The sequence below is a fragment of the Passer montanus genome, unplaced genomic scaffold (genome assembly GCF_014805655.1).
Source record: "Passer montanus isolate IOZ18808 unplaced genomic scaffold, ASM1480565v1 scaffold32, whole genome shotgun sequence".
In the NCBI taxonomy this organism is placed as follows: Eukaryota; Metazoa; Chordata; class Aves; order Passeriformes; family Passeridae; genus Passer; species Passer montanus.
This window is the reverse complement of record NW_024367930.1, coordinates 5,480,096-5,498,269: the sequence shown is the minus strand read 5'-3', so window position 1 is coordinate 5,498,269 and position 18,174 is coordinate 5,480,096. Positions and strand designations below refer to the sequence as shown.

Sequence of the window (18,174 nt, the reverse complement as noted above, 5' to 3'; positions counted from 1 at the left end):
GGTGGTGGCAGCCGTCAGCTGTCAGCCTGCCTCCTCTCCACACTTCTTTAATGCAACAAAAACCAGTTTTGATCTCGTTCATAATAATTTTTCTTCCTGGCTTCTAATGCTGTCAGAAAAAATACTATCAAACATCTTTTTGAATTTTATACCCTGCTACAAATTTAGCTCTTCAGATTCTCATAGACAGCAGAGCTATGTGTTGCCCATGGGTATTCTTAAGCTGATGAGCCCAAGTCACTATTTATTTTAGGGTGTCTTTACCCTGAAAAGGGAGATTTGAGCATCTGGGGACACCCCTGATTTGAGAAAGATTAGAAGATTAGAGATAGTCTGAAAACTGATTGGTGTTCACCTGGACCTCTTCTTTCTGCATGTGTGGACTGGACCATTGCTCAGCCTCTGCTGGCTCCCTACAGTGTAGAAGAGTTCAAAGTGCTAGTCTTAAACAATTCCACAAGCATTTCTGGAGTTAAGAAAAATGACTGTGTCCAAGTTGTTGGATTCCAGTCCCAACCTGCCCAAGCTCTTGTTAGCTTTTGCAGAATCAGGCAGGAAACACAGCTGTGATTTGGCATCCTGCCTTGTTTGAAACAAAGCCCTTCTAGATGCATGACTGTCAGACGTCAATAACATCACTGCAGTGGCATCACAGTTGTAGCCCAATTTATACTTTTCAGCTGTAATGGGCAATTACAGCTGGAAATAATTGTGAAAGGACATAAGGGCATGAAACAGATGAGATGTACAGCTTCTGTGTATAAGTTTATCCCCAGGAAAATTCCTAGCACTGCTCTTAGCATTGTCCTAAAAGACTGTTGTGAAGTCTTTACAATGTCATCTCTTTTTTCCTCCCAGACAAGCCCTGTGGGGACCCGCCGTCCTTCCCCCACACCATCCTGCACGGCCACACTGGCTTTGAAATGGGGGACGAGCTGCTGTATGTCTGTGCCCCGGGCTTCGTCATGGGCAACAAGGAGACGGCGTTCACGCTGCTCTGCGACAGCTGCGGGGAGTGGTACGGCCAGGTCCAGGCCTGTGTCAAAGGTGAGCTCAGCCAAAAAACTCTATGATTTTTTAAAATTTGCTCCAATAAATAGCCAAACACTTTATATCTTGCACCGTGCCTTCAGGATTTTTGTCTGCAAACACGAGAGTAGTTGCCCAGATATTTACTCCATTAAAAAAAGTGAAAGTGGATTTTCTTACCAAATGACTTGACTCAAAAAAGATTTTTCAAAAAAAAACCCCAAACCACAAAACCCCCAAGCAAATTGTAAAATGACATTTCCTTAATTTAAACCCTCAATAAAAAACACCTTTATATGTTAGTTAAATTCTACAGCAGTCTTTTAACTTTCCCCTTGCTTAAACATAGGCTAAACAGTACCATGAGTTCAGATGTGGATGCAATCTGAATTCTGCTTTCTCATGTTACTTTGTTCAATGCATAAACCCACCATTTTCCCCAGTATTTAAGAATGGTAATCAGAAAATTTTAGTATTTTTTCGAGAAGGCTATCTCATCTTTAAAGTAATGTTTCTGATAAAACAGATAAATTTTAAGCAAAGGAATGAGCAGCTGTTGGGTATCTGAGCTATCTATCTATATGGGCTGGAGTTAGTATATCCATTTCAGAACCTATATCTTCCTTAATGTCTGGAGGCTTGCAAGGAGTTATTTTTACTTGTGAATATACCATCAGGCAGTGGATGAGAAAAGGTCAAACTTGTTCTTAGCAGAAATAGGTCATGTCTGCTCACCAGGGAATGAGGTTCTCAAACCCATCCAACTGGTAAAAAAAACCAAAGAATGAAAGCACCCACGTTTTTCTGAACTGTTTCAGCTCCTAAAACTGTTTTACAAACAGCAGTTCAGATGATTATTCAAAACAGTGCAGAGCATAGAGGAACAACGTGGAGGGAAAAAGGAGAAAAACAAGTATCTGCATCTGATCATAGAACAGTTTGGGTTGGAAAGAACCTTTAAGGTCATCTGATCCAACCCCCCTACAATAAGCAGGGACATCTTCAACTTACCCAATGGGTCTGAATCTCCTATAATTTGCACTAAATTGATAATTCTTTTTCCTTTACTGAGGTTAGTGGAAATGCTATCTTCATCACACACATACATAAGGCTGTATTACACCAAAATAAGGAAGGAAAAGAATCAGGCCATTTAAGTTGTCTGTGTTTCACTGTTTTCTCTGGATAAATAGTCTAAGTCTTCTGTTTTGCCCAAGCCTTTCACACAGCTGCAGGGGAGAGGAAAATATTTTTTCAAAAAATAGGAAAACATGGCTGTAAAATCACAAACATCAACACTGAAACTTGGCAGCAGATGTTATATTGTGGATTATAATTTTTTAAATTATTTAAATGTAGACTTCATGCTGGGTGGCTTCCTCTGATTACTGTTTTTCAAATGCTTTAAGAAATGGGACAGAAAATACAATAATCGTTCAATTAATAATTTTGTATTTAATCCTCCTGATCATAATTCTTTAAGAAAGAAGACTTTACAGGATGATTAAAATGTGTGATACTAGGTTTCATTATTTTTTTAAAAGTAAGAATCCAGTGAAAAAGAAAACCAAAAAAAAAGATAATTTAATTAAAAGGAACATGATTTAGAGTTGACTGATATTTTGGGGTCATAGGAGACAGGAGAACAATTATTAAGTACTCCAGAAGTCAGCACACAGACTGATTTTTAAGTGCTTTGAGGCAAGAGAACACCTTCCCTATTATGAAGGTTAATGACGGGACATAATGATGGGAGAATTTATATTCCAGTTGGCAGACTGGAGCACTTCTGTCTTAACTGGCTGACATCAATGGAAAGATGTTTGTGCAGCCACTTCAGTGAACATTTAAGCGCTATGTTTAGAGCCTGGTAAGATGATACAGTGCCCTTGCTCTGCATCTGCGCTGGGTGAGCAACTGGGAAATGGTCCCAGTGCTCTTACTCCAACAAAAGGGGGCCATGGGGACAAAGCCCTTGTCAGAGCATTGAGAGCTATAAGGCCTGTTCCTGTCTCTGAGCCTAGGAACAAGTCACTGCACTGCTCTTTGCTGCTTACTCCACCTCATCTGTGGAAGAGTGATGACATCTATCCAATTTCATAAAGCTTGCTGGGATTTGAGGATGTTGCACCTTGAGTACCATTGTTCTACTTGGTAACTGCCCCATTATAATACTCAGCTGTCCAGGCAGAATATCAGACTGAACAGCAATAATTGCATGCTTTTCTTGTTGTGGAAAAGCATCAGACTGGCTTTACATTCCCAGTTGCTCACGCAGAGCAAGAATGGAGTCACAGAGCTATCATCATAGCAGTGTCTAAATATAGCAGTTAAATGTTCTTTGAAGTCTCTTTGTGATCATCTTTCCTCTCTGTTTTGATCCAGTAAGAAGAGATACAGTCCATTCTGGCACCTGGAATATAAGTGCACCTGAGATATAAATGTACAGCCATACAGTCAGTAGATTTGAAAATTGAAATTTAAAAAATACGTATATAATCAAATAGGCACACAATGCAAAATATATGGCAAAACCTGGTTATAGGCATAACTGAACAAAATAATTTTGGACTTATATTAAGCGGATTTCAGATGCAGTAGAGTATGATGGAAATTCAAGTGGATTCTGGACACAGTAAAGTATGATGGAAATTAGGGAAGCAGTACATTACAAATGGCTGCAATCTACATTGTGCACATCAGGTAATAGACAGTAATTTTTAATTAATATGCTTTTAAATAAAAAAAGTGACTCTGTTTCCTGTAATTCCTTGTCATGAAAAGGCACTGTGTTCTAGTTGAAAGCACAGGGATATTTAGCCCAACAAAGCAACCTTAAGGAGAGAACAGGGAAATACATGGATTTTGCAATTTATTATTTTTTTATTTCTGTGGAGAGAATGCATTTGCTTCACAAAATATGTTCAGAAGGACATTGTAGTAAGGTCTGAAAGCAGTTGCATATGTTCCATGCTGTGGCTGTCCTGCAAGCACAGAGACTAAACTGACAATTACTAAATGACATTTTGGGGTATTTTTCCCAAAATAAACTATGAGCTCAATATCAGAAGCATTAATACCAACACTTCAGTGGCAGGGGTCAGGGCTGGACTGCATTAGGCTGCATTCTCTACAGTTTGCTCCCTCAAAGAGAGGGCAGATGAGATGGCTGGGAAATCATGTTCCATCTCTGCCCTAAACTGGCTCAGAAGAATGTCATGTCTTTTCTCTTCCCTGGATTATTTGGGTTTTTCCAGCTATATGCTTGTGGCAGTAGAGTCCATATGTTCTACACATCTAAGGAAGCTCTCCAATGACAGCACTTGGATGCACAACTACTGTGTTCCACGGTGAGGACCACCCTTCAGATGTCAGTGTAAGGAGGACTTGGCTGACTGTGACCACTTAATCTGCAGCTACCAGGCTTGCTGCATGGCTCAACAATTCTCATTACTTCAAACATTACTTCCAGAGTTTTCAAAAATTATATTAGTTCACATTCATGTGTGCACATTCTGTAAGCACGCCTAGCTAGCACCATTTCTTTTTGTTTTTTATTTTTAATGTGGGGAATCAAACAAAATGTCTCCGGCTTTTGATCTTATTTGAGAATGCTTTTTTTCGTTCATTCTGTGAGTGCAAAGGGAGAGTTTTGACACACAAATATAATCAGCAGCAAATATGTCCATGGCCTGTCAAAACAATTGTTATGATAAACTTTGGTTCCCTTTTCAGGCAGGTCACTGAGGGGTTGTATTAGATTAATGTAAAGTATTGATCTGGCATGAATGGATTCTGCCAAATGGAATAAGTTGAAAAAAAATTGATGGGTTATTTATTCATATTAGCAGGCTTTCTGCTGGAATAAAAAATATCCTCTTTCTTATAGCTGTTGCAAAAGACAAAAGGTACAACATACTGTGGTCGGCTACAGAGAAATTTGTGTGCCTGATCCAAATTAAATGGATAATTCTTTGAGATGCTGTAGTTCACAAATATGACTTATCTTAAGCAAATCAGTCAACATGCCCTTTTCCTTCCCATCCTTAAAGACAGATGCTGTCTTGTTAATGTTTGCTGTAGCTACTTTGAGATTCTAAGGCTAAAGATGTTTTTATACAGTACAAATATTTATAATGATGGTCTATATAGAATCAGGTTTCAATTTCCTGTACTCCAAAAATACACCCATAAAATATGCACTGCGTTTTATGGTTGCCTAAAATAGCAACACTCAAAATAGAGCTTGGATGCCAATATACTATCTAGAAGAAAAATTAAACTGATCCCAGAGTGTGGAAGACCAGGCTCTTTGTTTTTGCCTGTCTTTATGTTTGGTTACTGTTTTCACATTAGGAACAAAAACTGAAGGAGATGAAAGCTCTATAGTACTGGAGTCTTCCCAAAAAGGATTAATTAATAATTAAAAGGATTTTACCTTTTAACTGAGCTTCACATCTTTGGTAGTGTGTCATTTCAGCATCTCTTGCTGTAAAGTGTTCATTTCAGACTCAGACAGCGAATTAAAACTCACTGATCCTTAAGTCTGCCAGAAGATATAACAATGACCAAATATAGAAAAATTCTGATCTTGGATAAATTAATTTCAGGGCTGGCTCTTCATAAAACCAGACCTGCCTAGGTACAAAGAAAGATGCAATCACTTTCAAATCAATTGCTAGCAGTTTTAAAAATATGTATAAATAATGGTTACAACTTCTTGGATAAGAGGTGAGCTGAATCTAGTTTGGTTGTTGCTCTTCAGTACCAACACTAAAATTCAGGGAACTGGAAATTTCGGGAAAGTGCTGAGGAGGTGAGCAAAAAGGAGTGCAGAAATTATGCAGTCTATCCCCAGAAAATCATGGTGGACTTAAAAGATTGTCATGGTAACACAGAGTCACCAAATACTGAGTCCAAGCCCCATTTGAATGTCTGAGGCCCAGAAAGAAAGAATAGAGTATTATTACTGTGTAAGTCAATCCAGGATCGTATAAATCAAAGCTCCAGAGTAAGGGCGTCTGTATTTCCTTTGATGGTTAGAGAGCTCAATAGTTGCTTTCATTTTGGCATCCCATAAGCTAACATTAGTTATGTTGATAGTCTCTGCTATAAACTCTACAAATAGGGGAGATTGAATATGAAAATATGTTTGAGCAGCTTTACAACTTGGGCCACAATCTGATTGTGAGAGGGAACAAGACTCCCTTATGTGGTGACGAGCAGTGCATAATGAGGTCCAATCTCAGGATCTCTTTAGACTACAATGGGCTTTTTCTTCCCCCAGTTCTGCATTAAGAAAACACCAATTCATTTCTCTACAGTCAGGATCATGCCCAAAGGCAGCATGTTTGATGGAGACTCGATTGATGGCTCAACAAACCTTTAATATGTTCTGATAGACTGGGGGCTTGCACTTTCTTGTTTTTTCCTGATGTGCTTCCATAGGACCTTCTCCTAGAGGGCTGAAACCACATGGCAGGAGAAACACTGAAGGGAAAGAGCTTCAAAATCTCTAAAAAGCTTGTTACTACAGTTGTTAAGCATTCACCAATGATCCACTCACACATAAGGTACTGGTCCATGAGATGAATACTAGTTGCCCATTCATACTGCTAACTAAAAAATAGGTCTGGAGGAAAAAACACAAGCATGTGGATGTAATTTTTGTTTGCAGAAGTGTGTGCCTGCTCACCACAACATAAAAATTACTGTTTGAACCTCAGCTCTATCACCGTAGTGTGGAAAGTGAATGAGTGGCAAAAATAGAGGTTACAAGAGACACAGAGGTGAAGACAGACTGTTGTGATGATTCAATTAAAAAAATAAAACCATGATCATAACTGTTGGTAAACAGTAACTTCTCACATTGTAATGTTCCATTCATGTACATGCCACAGACACCTATAGGCTCTCCTCAGACACGTTGAACTTTAGTGAAGCAGGCATGCCAGATATCAGCTTCTAGCAGGAGTCTGGATGATCAGAGGATAAAACAGTTTGAGGCACCATTTCCATGCAAAGAGAGTGCCAGCCAGGCAGAAAAATTCTAAAGTGAAAGCAAGAGAAGGGACGAAGTGAAGCTAATGTTTGACAGTAGAAGTGCTGCATTGTGATGGAGAGTGCCATGCAGAGCTTCATGAATACGTTGCTAAAGTGCTTTGGAATTCAGAGTTATCCTCCATACATTTGCAAAAGTCTGAAATACTATTGGAAAAGATTTTAGGATTAATTAGAAAAGTGAGAGTCCTACCAGGAAGATTTCCACTCTAAGAGTTTTATTCCTCTGACTGTTAAATCATCCTCGAACGAGACAGAAGTTTTTTCTTGCTTTGGAGAGGATGGGGAGGATCTAGAGGATTACACAAGCAGATGACAACACTGGGACCAGGAAGCAGAGAGGTCTATTGTTGGCACTTCTTGTGAGAGGAGAGGACCTGCTAGGAACATCCAGCTCTCCAGCATGATAGCTTTCACAGAGGCATTAACTCTCTGCAGGCTATTTGGGACACACATTTGGGTTTCCTTAGCATAACTGCTTTGGTTTCTGGTAGACCCAGATGCTATTCCAAGGAAAATACCTTTTGCTAATGCTCATTCTGTTTTGGCACCTGGCTTAAGCTGTTCTGGCAAAAAGTGAGCTGGTGTGAGCTGTATCACTGCTAAGTGGTTTTGGTCAGACTGGTTTGACAATATTTCTAATCTTTCTTAAGAGTAGACCAAATATGGCTCTGCCAGAAGTCTGGGAAGCAGTCTCCAAGGAGAATGTGACTCAGGCGGAAATTGAGGTGGGCCCCAGATGAAAATATAATTCAAAATTGGTTGACTGTAAAAAGGCAAAAAAGATAAGGATTTACAAATGCAGTGATCTGTAAAACAGGTTCTCCTATTAATCTCTTGTTTCCCATGTCATGCCAGGTCTATTGCTTCACTGTCTTCATAAAAGACTAAACACCCTCTTAAAAAGAAAAATTCTCACCATGATTCAGTTTATTTTCCATATCCCAAGGCACTATTTTTTATGACTTTTAATGCCAGCATAAATCTCAGAAATTACATCAACTTTCTATGGAATAAAACTTGTGTGAACTGAAAATCAACCACCCTGTCTAGTTTGGAAATTTTTTCACTGAGCTAAGGCTTTAGAATAGTGGAAGAAAGATTAAGTACAATGCACTATTCTATTCAAATTCCAGAACATTTAGCTTTGTGCTTTGAGTCAAGTCTATTTTGCTATCAGTGGTAGGTCTGTTGAGTATTTCTAAATCAAACTCAAGCTTTGTAATTAATCTACTGCTCTGCTGCACTCAGGGCTTTTTACCAATTTTGTTCTGTGTTCTTTTTTTTCTCTTTTCTCCGTGGCAACATTGAATTCCTTAAAATTGGAAGCCTGAGAGTTGATTACTGACAGATAGGATTATCTTGTTAACTAGGAGTTGAGCTTCAAGTGTTTGAGACAGAGTTTTCTAGCCTTTCAGGGTGCATCTTGCTTTCTTCAGATAAAAACAAGCAGAACTCAGTGTCAGCCTTGGTGGTGGAGTCTGCCTCAGTCAGCTCTGAAGAGCTCTTATGGAATAAGAAATATTGTTCTGGCCCCAGACATTGTACCACTGTAACACCAATGTGCTTGAAGAAAAGCAGTATACTGATAAGAACATGCCTTGATGTCTTGAGCATAAGATACTGAACATAATTCTTTAAAGTCATCTGGCTCAAAAGGGATGAAGTCACTCTAAAACTTCTAGTTTTGTCTGGGGTATTTTTTTTAAATTACCAATTAGTAATTGATTAATTTTTTTGCTATATCTTTCTCTCCACAAATTTCTTGCTTGAATAGGATGAAATTTTTTCCTCAAATCTTACAAAGAGTTATACTAGGGAAACAAATGGTTTGAGAAAACAATAAGCAAAAGAAGTCCTCTAACTGCAGACAGTGAGTTATTTATATTAATTTTTAAATCTGGAAAGGTAAGACTGGAGCAGTTAGCATTGACACCTATTGTGATTTTTAAAAAAACCCTTGAAACTGAGTATCAGCTCAAGGACCATGCTCTTTCCAAATAAACAATTACACAGAATGAAAAATACTGCCTAGAAGACACTTTGCATTGCACCTGTCTTCTTGGATTCTTGTAATAAATTAGCTCAGTGCTTTGACAGAGAATGAAATGTTGGCTTATGAGGTTTTTTTTTAATTTTTCTAGATGAAACCGAGGCACACATTGACTATGAAGATAACTTTCCTGATGACAGATCAATACATGTTGCCGAGAATGACCATGGCAAGGGCAAAGAGGAAATTGAGCAGGAGCAAATACAGCTTTCCTTCAGTAAAACTTCAGAGGAAGGAAGAACTGGAAGTACCAATGGGGTTACTCAGCACACAGACATTTCTGAAAAAGGAAGCAAGGCACCAACTGAGTCCCCCGTGTCTCTCCTCAGCCAAAAAAACTTGTTTTGGTTTCCATCAGAAACTTTCAGTGAGCCCAAACCAGAGAAAGAGACAGATGATTCCACTAAAGCACAGTTTTCTGAAGGTGATAACCACATTGGTGTGAAGACAGTCTATGATGAACCTGGTGCCAAAATGTTTTATGACAGTGAGGATTTCCCCATTGGACCAATTCTCACAACTAATGATACAAAGACAGTGATGGATGCAGTCGCCATCACTGACGAGTCGTGGTTAGATGGATATCCAGTAACACAAGAAGTGGTAGAGGATGATGAAGAGGGTGATAAAGTCGATGGTTCAATGGGAACAGAAGATGACATCATCCTCACGACTGACCAGCCAAATCACGTGGAAGTAAGAAAACTGGGAAATGGCAGCCCAGCTCCAGAGGAAGGTCAGACACAGATTGTGGCAGCAACAACAGCAGTAGATGAGGAAGGGGCTGAAGAGACAGCGGTGCCACTTACATCAGTGAGTGGTCTGGAGAACTTCAGTGTCAGCAGGGGTTATGGTGATGCTGTGTGGGAACATCTGGCTACATCTCTGGAAACTGTGACTCAGGAGCCCACTACAACGATGCTGTTTGACATCAGCAGCTTAAAAACATCCATGTCAGAAACCTCTGTGACCACCAGCCCCTCTGATCACACTCCATACACAGAACCAAGAGACACAACCACCTACCCAGAACAAGTAGCAACCACTGCACCAGCTCCAGACATCATTACTGACACAGCGTCCCAGGAATTAGCTGAGCAAGAAAATCTCACCCAGGGCCTTGGAGAAAAGCCCGTCCCCACTTCTGAGCCATGCGAAGGAGAGGATTGTCCCAAGTCCAGTAAAGGTGCTATTATAGCAGTAATAGTGATTCTCCTCTGCTTGTTACTGGTTGCAGCTGTTCTGGCAGTGTGGTTTTTCAAAAAAAGGCAGCAGAAGAATTCTGTTTATAAACTAAATGGGAGGTGTCAGCCCAGACATCACTGTTACCACCACTACCACCACCAGCACATCGAAATGCAGAAAGTCTAACCAGGGGCCTTTTGGCAGAGATCAGAAGAAAAAACATACTGATGCTAGAAGAATCACTTGACTCATGGATGCTAAAATCCAGCAGTGCAGAAAGCAGAAGAAAAAAAAATGCGAGAAGAACATAGAAGACAGAAAAGATTTCATCCTTTTGAAATTGCAGTCTAGCATATTCGACTTTTCAGAGCTAAAGAATCTGTACATTTTTATCACAAGGGTCATTTGGAGACACCAGCAGGACACAGTGTGCTCAGTAGTACATCTTCAATTTGTTCCGCTTTTACATTTTGCTCCTATTAATAATAAATTAATTGATTAATTTCTGTGTTACCTGGTTATAATGTAATGGTAGGGCTGGTCAGGCCACTTTGGTCTGTTCTCTGTGGAAGAGAAAAAGAAGGAGGGAAGAATGGAAAAAGGATTTTTTGGAGCAACTACACACTTGGTGTTTGTTCCTTTTTTAGAACCTGCCCAAACTGGTCAGGATAAACCACCATAACAAATTATTACCTGATGTGTCTTAAAAAGAAAAACTATTTGCTACCAGACTTTAATGGATACTATTGCAATGATTACTAAGGTCATTTTCTTCAATGTTGTGAATTTAACAAGCCACAAATGTTGGGTTGTTATGCTATTTTTCTGGAAGGTGTTCTTTTAGCCTTAGTGAAGAAATGCCATTCTCATAACTAATCTTCCTGTAGAAATGATGATGTTTCCTTGGAATTCAGAGAATACTGTAAGTGCCATTCTTCCTTGAGCATGAGCAGGAGAGGAGTCAGAGCACCTTTGAATGCAGGTGTTATGATGAGTTGCCTCTCATTACAGAGCCAAATACTGATAAAGCACTTTCCAGGGGAATGCTATAGAAAATCGGCTGCTTTCTGAACACGATGTTGACTGACCAAGATACTGAACTTTAATTCACAGCCACTAGTACCTCTGGCAACTGAAGCCATGTGTAATACTTTTGCCATGTGAACTCTGTGGAAGGACTGATTTTTCACCATTCTGCTCTTGCATTGGCTGGAGGGGTGGACATTGGCTTTGGGAGATGGGCTTATCATGGTTTGAAAGATAAAGCAGACCTGGGAAAGAAATAAATTGCATCTAATTGATAAAATGCATTCAGCTTTTAGACTGGGTGTTGGTGTAAAAGCACTGAGGCTTTTCCAACAGCACATTCCATCTCCAACAGTTCTTAAAATAAACAGGAAGAGAGGGGAACATGTTTTCTGGAATCCCTTAGCATAGTTCATGGGAGTTTAGTATGAGTTCTTCCTTACATTTCTGAATGAACAAGAGGAAGTCTGGCAACTGTGAATAATCTGCAGGTCAGAAATAAATTCATCTGCCATTCAGCCTTAGTCAAAGAGTAGGAAAAGGTGCCTGGGTGGTAATCGTCTCTAACTCCATGGAAGGTAGGCTTTATGAAATGGAGTGCAGAACTGGGCCCATCTTACATGCAGCCATCAATCTCAGAGCTCGTAAGCAAAAAAAAAAGCATTTTTAGACAATGGCTATGGGTTATCTTGGAGATTTTCACCTCAGAGGGGTAAGAGTTGAATCATGTTGCCTGGCAAGAGCCACAGTAAATAAAAATGACAGAAACTGTACAGATTTGTAAATATGTCTCTGACCTATGCACGACTTTATGCTTTTAATGCATTCTACACTATGAAATAACTCAAAATTTCTGTTGTAAACTATTTTTCAAAAGCAGTTAAAAAAGAAAAACCCAACAATGGATTTCACACCAAGTAACTTTATGGAGACTGTTAACTCAACTAAAACATATCATCTGTAATCCCATGGAAATATGCTGAAAAATAAACACAGGAACATCCATTCAAAATATTGCTTAACTGAAAGGTACAAGTAGGTGTTACAGTTCTGTGTAGCATCATTCTAAATGAAAAGCCAATTCTATTTGTCCCAAGAACCAAATGTGTAAAGATGAGATTCAAAATATAATTACAAACACAAGTTGTAAGATCTTATTTGAGACTTAGAAACACCTGTTATTCATGAACCAGAAGAAAGTGTACATTAACATAATGCTTTGGAGGTATTTAAATAAAACTCAAGTTACAAAAACACCAGGAAAGGAAGTGTGTGCATGTGTTTTTGTGTAAGTTATCCAGTTTGCCCACAAGTTTATGGAGAAAAGATAGGCCTTGTTACTTTCACAATTCTTGTAGAAGACACCTTGATATTAAAAATATTAGCTAAAATGTGTTTAGCTTAGACTGGCAGCCCAGTTCTTCTTTAGAACATTTATCCTCCTTCATCTGTTTGTATCCACAAACATTGCAGCATCATCAGTTTGTATCCACAGTATTCAGTTTACCAGGAAGTTTGGGAAAACCAATAAACAGATGGGGATAAACAGCTCTTCAATTATACATTTGACTTAGACTTCCTTCTGTGTGTGAAACTTGGCTAATCACAGATAATGGAAATGGCAAGCAACATACACATTATACAATGAATACAAATCTTAACATGATAAGGTCAAAATAGAGTAGGAGATGAATTAATTAGAAATCAAAGCTGAAATTAGGAGAGGAAAAAAAGGGGGGGAATACCAGAAGTGCTTTTGTGATGGTGACATCCAGCCATTGATCTGTTACTCTGTGACAAACGTTACATATCATTCTCTTCTAGGGAAACCACATGTTACAACAGGCTGGTCAGAATTTTCCCACTGGGGTCAAGACTGGGATATCATCTCACTTTCCTCTCCTTTCCTTTGTTAATCTATTAACTTGGCCCCCATTTCATACAGACCTTGTGCTACGGTGTCTGGACAGACTGTACAAATTCTCTTCAGCAGGCTGAAAAGCGACACTATGGGGTGTGATATCACAGCTACTGGCAGTGTTTGCATGTTCAAACCCACACAACCAAAAGGAGATTGCTCCCCTTTGTACAGAAACACTGGGTTTCATGCATTTTAGGTGTTTGCTAAGTTCTTGGGCTGAAATCCCCTCAATTTCTGTGCTTATACATGGTTATTGTGTTGTACTGCCTTATTGCTTACTGTACCTCAAAAGCTATTGTGCTGGAGATTTGTTGCCATGGGCATTGGACACAGCATAGATTGATTATTTTCTTTAATGATTTACCTTTTTTTTATATCAAATAATTTGCAATGCAAAGATAAAACATAATACATATCTGTGAAAGATCATAATATGTGATGACCAATTTGAATGACCTTGTAAAAATTACCCTTAATAAGAAATTATTACACTATCATTAGACTTGTCAAAATACAGGGTTTCCACCAGCTCAGGATAACACTTAATTGTTTAATCCTTTTTCAGATAAGCAATAGTGAGAATGGGGCAAAGGCAGAAAGCCCCTTTTTTAAAATTTTCCTTTAAAGTTAACAGTCATATAAAATTACTTCTCTGACTCCCATATTTCCACTTGAAAGTAAGAAAGTTCCATTGCTTTGCAAATGAATCAGGAAAAAAACACATTTGTTACTTCAGGATGCTGAAAATACCTACTTATGAGATATATCAATGGGAAGAAGAAGTTAAAAATAATCAAAGAAAGCTTAGAAAGTTTTTCTGCAGGAAAGGTTAGCATTTATAAACTTCAAAATTCAAACTCTCTACAGAATTTCATTTCCATATAACATCAGTACTTTAAGGAGAGAGAAGAGGGGAAGGAGAAGAGATGGATGGCTAAACCACTGAATATTTCCTTGCCAAAAATAAATAAATAAAAATGTATCTATTTATTTTAATATTTTTTCCTAGGCACTGAAGAGGACTTAAGATACAAACCCCTGATTTGCTGGGGTGTGCAACCCAACTTACTTTGGCTATTTCTTACTTAACTCCTTTTTTGTATAGAGCTTAAACTCTCCACACTAGGTCATTCAAGTCTTGAGTCACTGGGAAAAAGAAGTCGCTGTTTAAAGTATGGCAGACGACCAAAAGTTCAGACAGCTGCAATGAAGGATTAGTTGTGGGTTTTTCTCACTGCCTTGCTACAAACTGCATCACAGCTCTATGTTCAAACATTATTAAATGGGAATGTTTTCTCTGGCACTGACTACTCCTCCCCACAGTTTAAGTATTGAATTTTTTTAACTGAAGTAGCTTTGGTTTACAGCTCACATTAGAACTTAAAAACATATTTCCATAGAACCTGGCATATGCAGGCAACTGTTTATTCTCAGTACCAGCCATAATAAACACTTGTACTTTTATAATCCAACAAATCTTTGTCTAATCACAATTCTGTTTTCAGAGCTGTAAAATTTGCATGCTATTTAAACTATTTTTCATAAAGACTCTCTTGAAATGGAAAGATTTTCTAAGTGTGCCTCCATTATCAATACAGATCAATAATTCACTGTAAAGGATGTGAAGATAAATGGTGGATATTGATGCTAATGGTTTACTGAGAAAGACCTTTGTAAAGCAGGACATGCTATCAGATTTTCAGGGGGATAGTTTGCCTGGAAAGTATGGAGAAATGACACCTCGTTGGTTGGATGGGCTCTTTGGGTGAATTAAGAACAGCAACTGGCTGACTTTTGGGTTTATATTCTAGCATTCCAAAGCAGTAAAGCTCTGGAAAATGGAGCAATTTGAATTTGCTTTTGGCTCATGCCTTGTCAACAGAAGTAATGAAGGTCTGCTTGCAGGATTGCTACGGTAAATGAAAGGGCCCAGCAGGACATTTGTATTCCCTTTGAATTTGCCAGAACTGATCATTCTAAAAGTATTTGTTTTTCATAGTTGATTTTGTTGGCAATAGGAATTGCCGAGGCACAGAAATATGGAGCCTCAAATGCTCTTTTATTGGAGCAAAATTAAGCTTTGAGGAGAAAAATCACTACCATCCTTCTTCCTTTTTTTAATGGATGTTGCCATTTGTGAGGATGAATTTGCAAGGAGCCAGTAATAAAAAGAATTGCTATCAGCAAGAGTAGGCATTAATTTGACAAGGACTCTTAGCAGAGTCTTTGAAATGCGCTGATTTCCATCCTGTGCATGTCTTCCCTTACCCAAGCTTTAGTGCTTACATAAGAAACACTGTCCTGAAAGCCAGTGTTGTATTTTTCACCTAAACAAATATCCACCTCAGTGTGACATTGTTTCTGACTCAGTTTAATCTTCAGCTTCCAAGCAGTTCCAGATCATGCAGGACCCCATTCAACATGAAAACAAGCTCAGAACTCCCATGCATGCAGACCCCTGTGCTAGGAATCTGCCAGGAATGGACTTCACCCACCATTAACCTCTAAAGGGTGACGGAACAACATGCAGATGGAATTATTGCAGACTTGCTTGTGAGCACTGACAGAGCATCAGAGGCCAACAGCAGCTCCAACCAGGATAGCCAGCTTTGTTATTAGAAATGAGAGTAATTATTAAAAAGTGTTGCTGTACAGCTCTGCAACAGGCAATACTACCGCCAAGGTGGACAGAGACCCAGGACCAATGCTGCATTCAAACCTGTCACATGAACACAGTGTGTTCAGCAGGTGATGGTCCCATGAGCATCAGCATCACACTGTAAACCCTGCCAAAAGTGGAGACAAATCTAAATATCCCATCAGGTTAGGCAGAAGCTGCTAACATCTGAGGCAGACAACTCACAACTGCAGGAATTTGGGGTGGCAGATGGGAGGCAGGAATATTCCCACTGCCTCCCAAGAAGAGTTGGCAGGATCAGAGAAGTGGAAGGAGACACTAAGTTATTACAGTCACATGTAAATGTTGGCATTAACAATAGCAGGAGGAAAAGAAAAATCAGTTAAAAGAACCTGAGAATGCTGAAAAAAGCCACAATAAATACTGAAGAACTGGAAGAGGAGCTATTTCTCATCAGAAAAGAACAAGGGTTTGAGAACTACTTGTACTTATTAAGATGGAACTGGCTTCAGACTATACATAGTGGAAATTAAGAAAGCCAGAAAAAAATCCACAGACACTTGAACAAAATGAAAAAGGGATCACGGTGCCATCTCACAAGGCTTCAAGAGCATCAGTTGCCTCCTCAAGTTAAGTCAAATGTAAAGGACCTCAGACTTACTTTAAGTAGGCTTAAGAAAAATAAATAATTGGTTAATGGACATCTTAGTAAATCATGAAATCCCCACCTGAGAAGACACAATGGGAGGGGAGTTTAGCTGCAAGATCAAGAGCTGAGGAAATGAGTGAACGTGAGAAAGGATTAGCTAAGGAGGCCTTGAAGACCAAATGACAAGCTTGCGAGAAAACTGATAATACTTGAGACTTGCAATAACCATTGAACACTGTTCAGTGAAGAGGAAAAATCAGGGTTCATAGGCACCAAATGTATTCCCACTGTAATCAGTTGAAGTCAAATGAATCACAAAGCAGGTAACTCTGGTGCTTAGTTTTTACTGGTGGAGTGAAAAAATGGCAGTATTTTACCATGTCCTTTGCTCTTTAAAAAACATAATAGGAATCTCAGATAATTAGTGCTAGAAAGGGGAATGGAGTTCTTTAACAAGAGAGAAATAATAACCAGCTCCACACCTTTTAATGGTGACATTTCTGAATTTGAATGCTAGAGTATCGAAGACTAAGCTATTGGCTGTCACAGAATGACAGGATCACACAATATTATGAGGTGAAAGGGACCACAAGGACCATGGAGTTCAACTCCATGTCCCTGCACAGGACACCAAGAGGGTCAGAGGCCCATGTGACAAGAGTCACACCATGTGCCTGAGAGCATTGTCCAAACACCTCTTGGGCTCTGTCAGGCTTGGTGCTGTGACCACTTCCCTGGGGAGCCTGTTCCAGTACCCAACCACCCTCTGGGTGAAGAATCTTTTTTCTAATATCCAACCTTAATCTTCCCTGACACATCTTCAGGCTGTTCCCTCGGGTCCTGTCACTGGTCACCACAGAGATCAGCGCCTGTCCCTCCTGTTCCCCTCACAAGGAAGTTGTAGACTGCAATGAGGTCTCCCCTCACCACTGGCTGAGCTTCTGAGGACAAAATCTGGAGTTGTCCAAGCAGGCTGGAAGGCAGAAGGACAAAAGAGGACTCCAGAGCAGTAACCTCTCCTTTGAGCATACACATATCTCCAACAAGAGAAAACTAAAGATAAATTGGAGAAGCTACCCCAGTAGGATATTACATGTCTTTCATGGCATGAAGTGATGGTTTACAATCAACTGCTTGTAAAGAACTTTTAAAAGCAAATTTCAATTCTTAGATAAAATTACAATGAGCGGAGTGCTAATATTGTGTAGAACAAAACCGTGAGGAAATGTGATACATACAACCCTCTGTCAGTTCAAGGCACACAGCAAGCCAGATTCTGGTCTCCTTACCACAAGCCAAGCTGGGCAAATCTCCTAAAGTTAAAAGGCTCTGGATGGATTTTTATTTTGAGATTAAAACAGTCTGCCCATCAACTTTGGTGGATTAGTTGTGATTTATACTAAAGCAGTTAAAAAAGCAATCTGATCTTCCAAACCTCTTTCACACTCAAATTCAAATGTTTCATTGCTGCCATATGCTGAAGGACACTGAAACCTCATCCTATGGATTCTCCTTCTTATTCCTTATAGACACTCAATAGTGTAGACTACTACAGCTTGTATAAAGTATAGGAGCAACTACTTGGCAAGTTAATGTAGATCATGCTTTGCCTT

At 39.2% G+C, this 18,174-nt stretch overlaps 1 protein-coding gene across 1 annotated transcript in view; it reads left to right on the top strand.

Annotated features, from left to right (window-relative positions):
- Nucleotides 1-10,622, top strand: part of SUSD5 (sushi domain containing 5) — a 38,229-nt gene extending 27,607 nt beyond the window's left edge. Inside the window, exons 4-5 of the mRNA XM_039715140.1 lie at nt 859-1,047; nt 9,234-10,622. Coding sequence (XP_039571074.1) covers nt 859-1,047; nt 9,234-10,513 — 1,469 coding nt within the window. The 3' untranslated portion in view covers nt 10,514-10,622. The remainder of the gene's footprint in view (nt 1-858; nt 1,048-9,233) is intronic.
- Nucleotides 10,623-18,174: the final 7,552 nt, after the last annotated feature.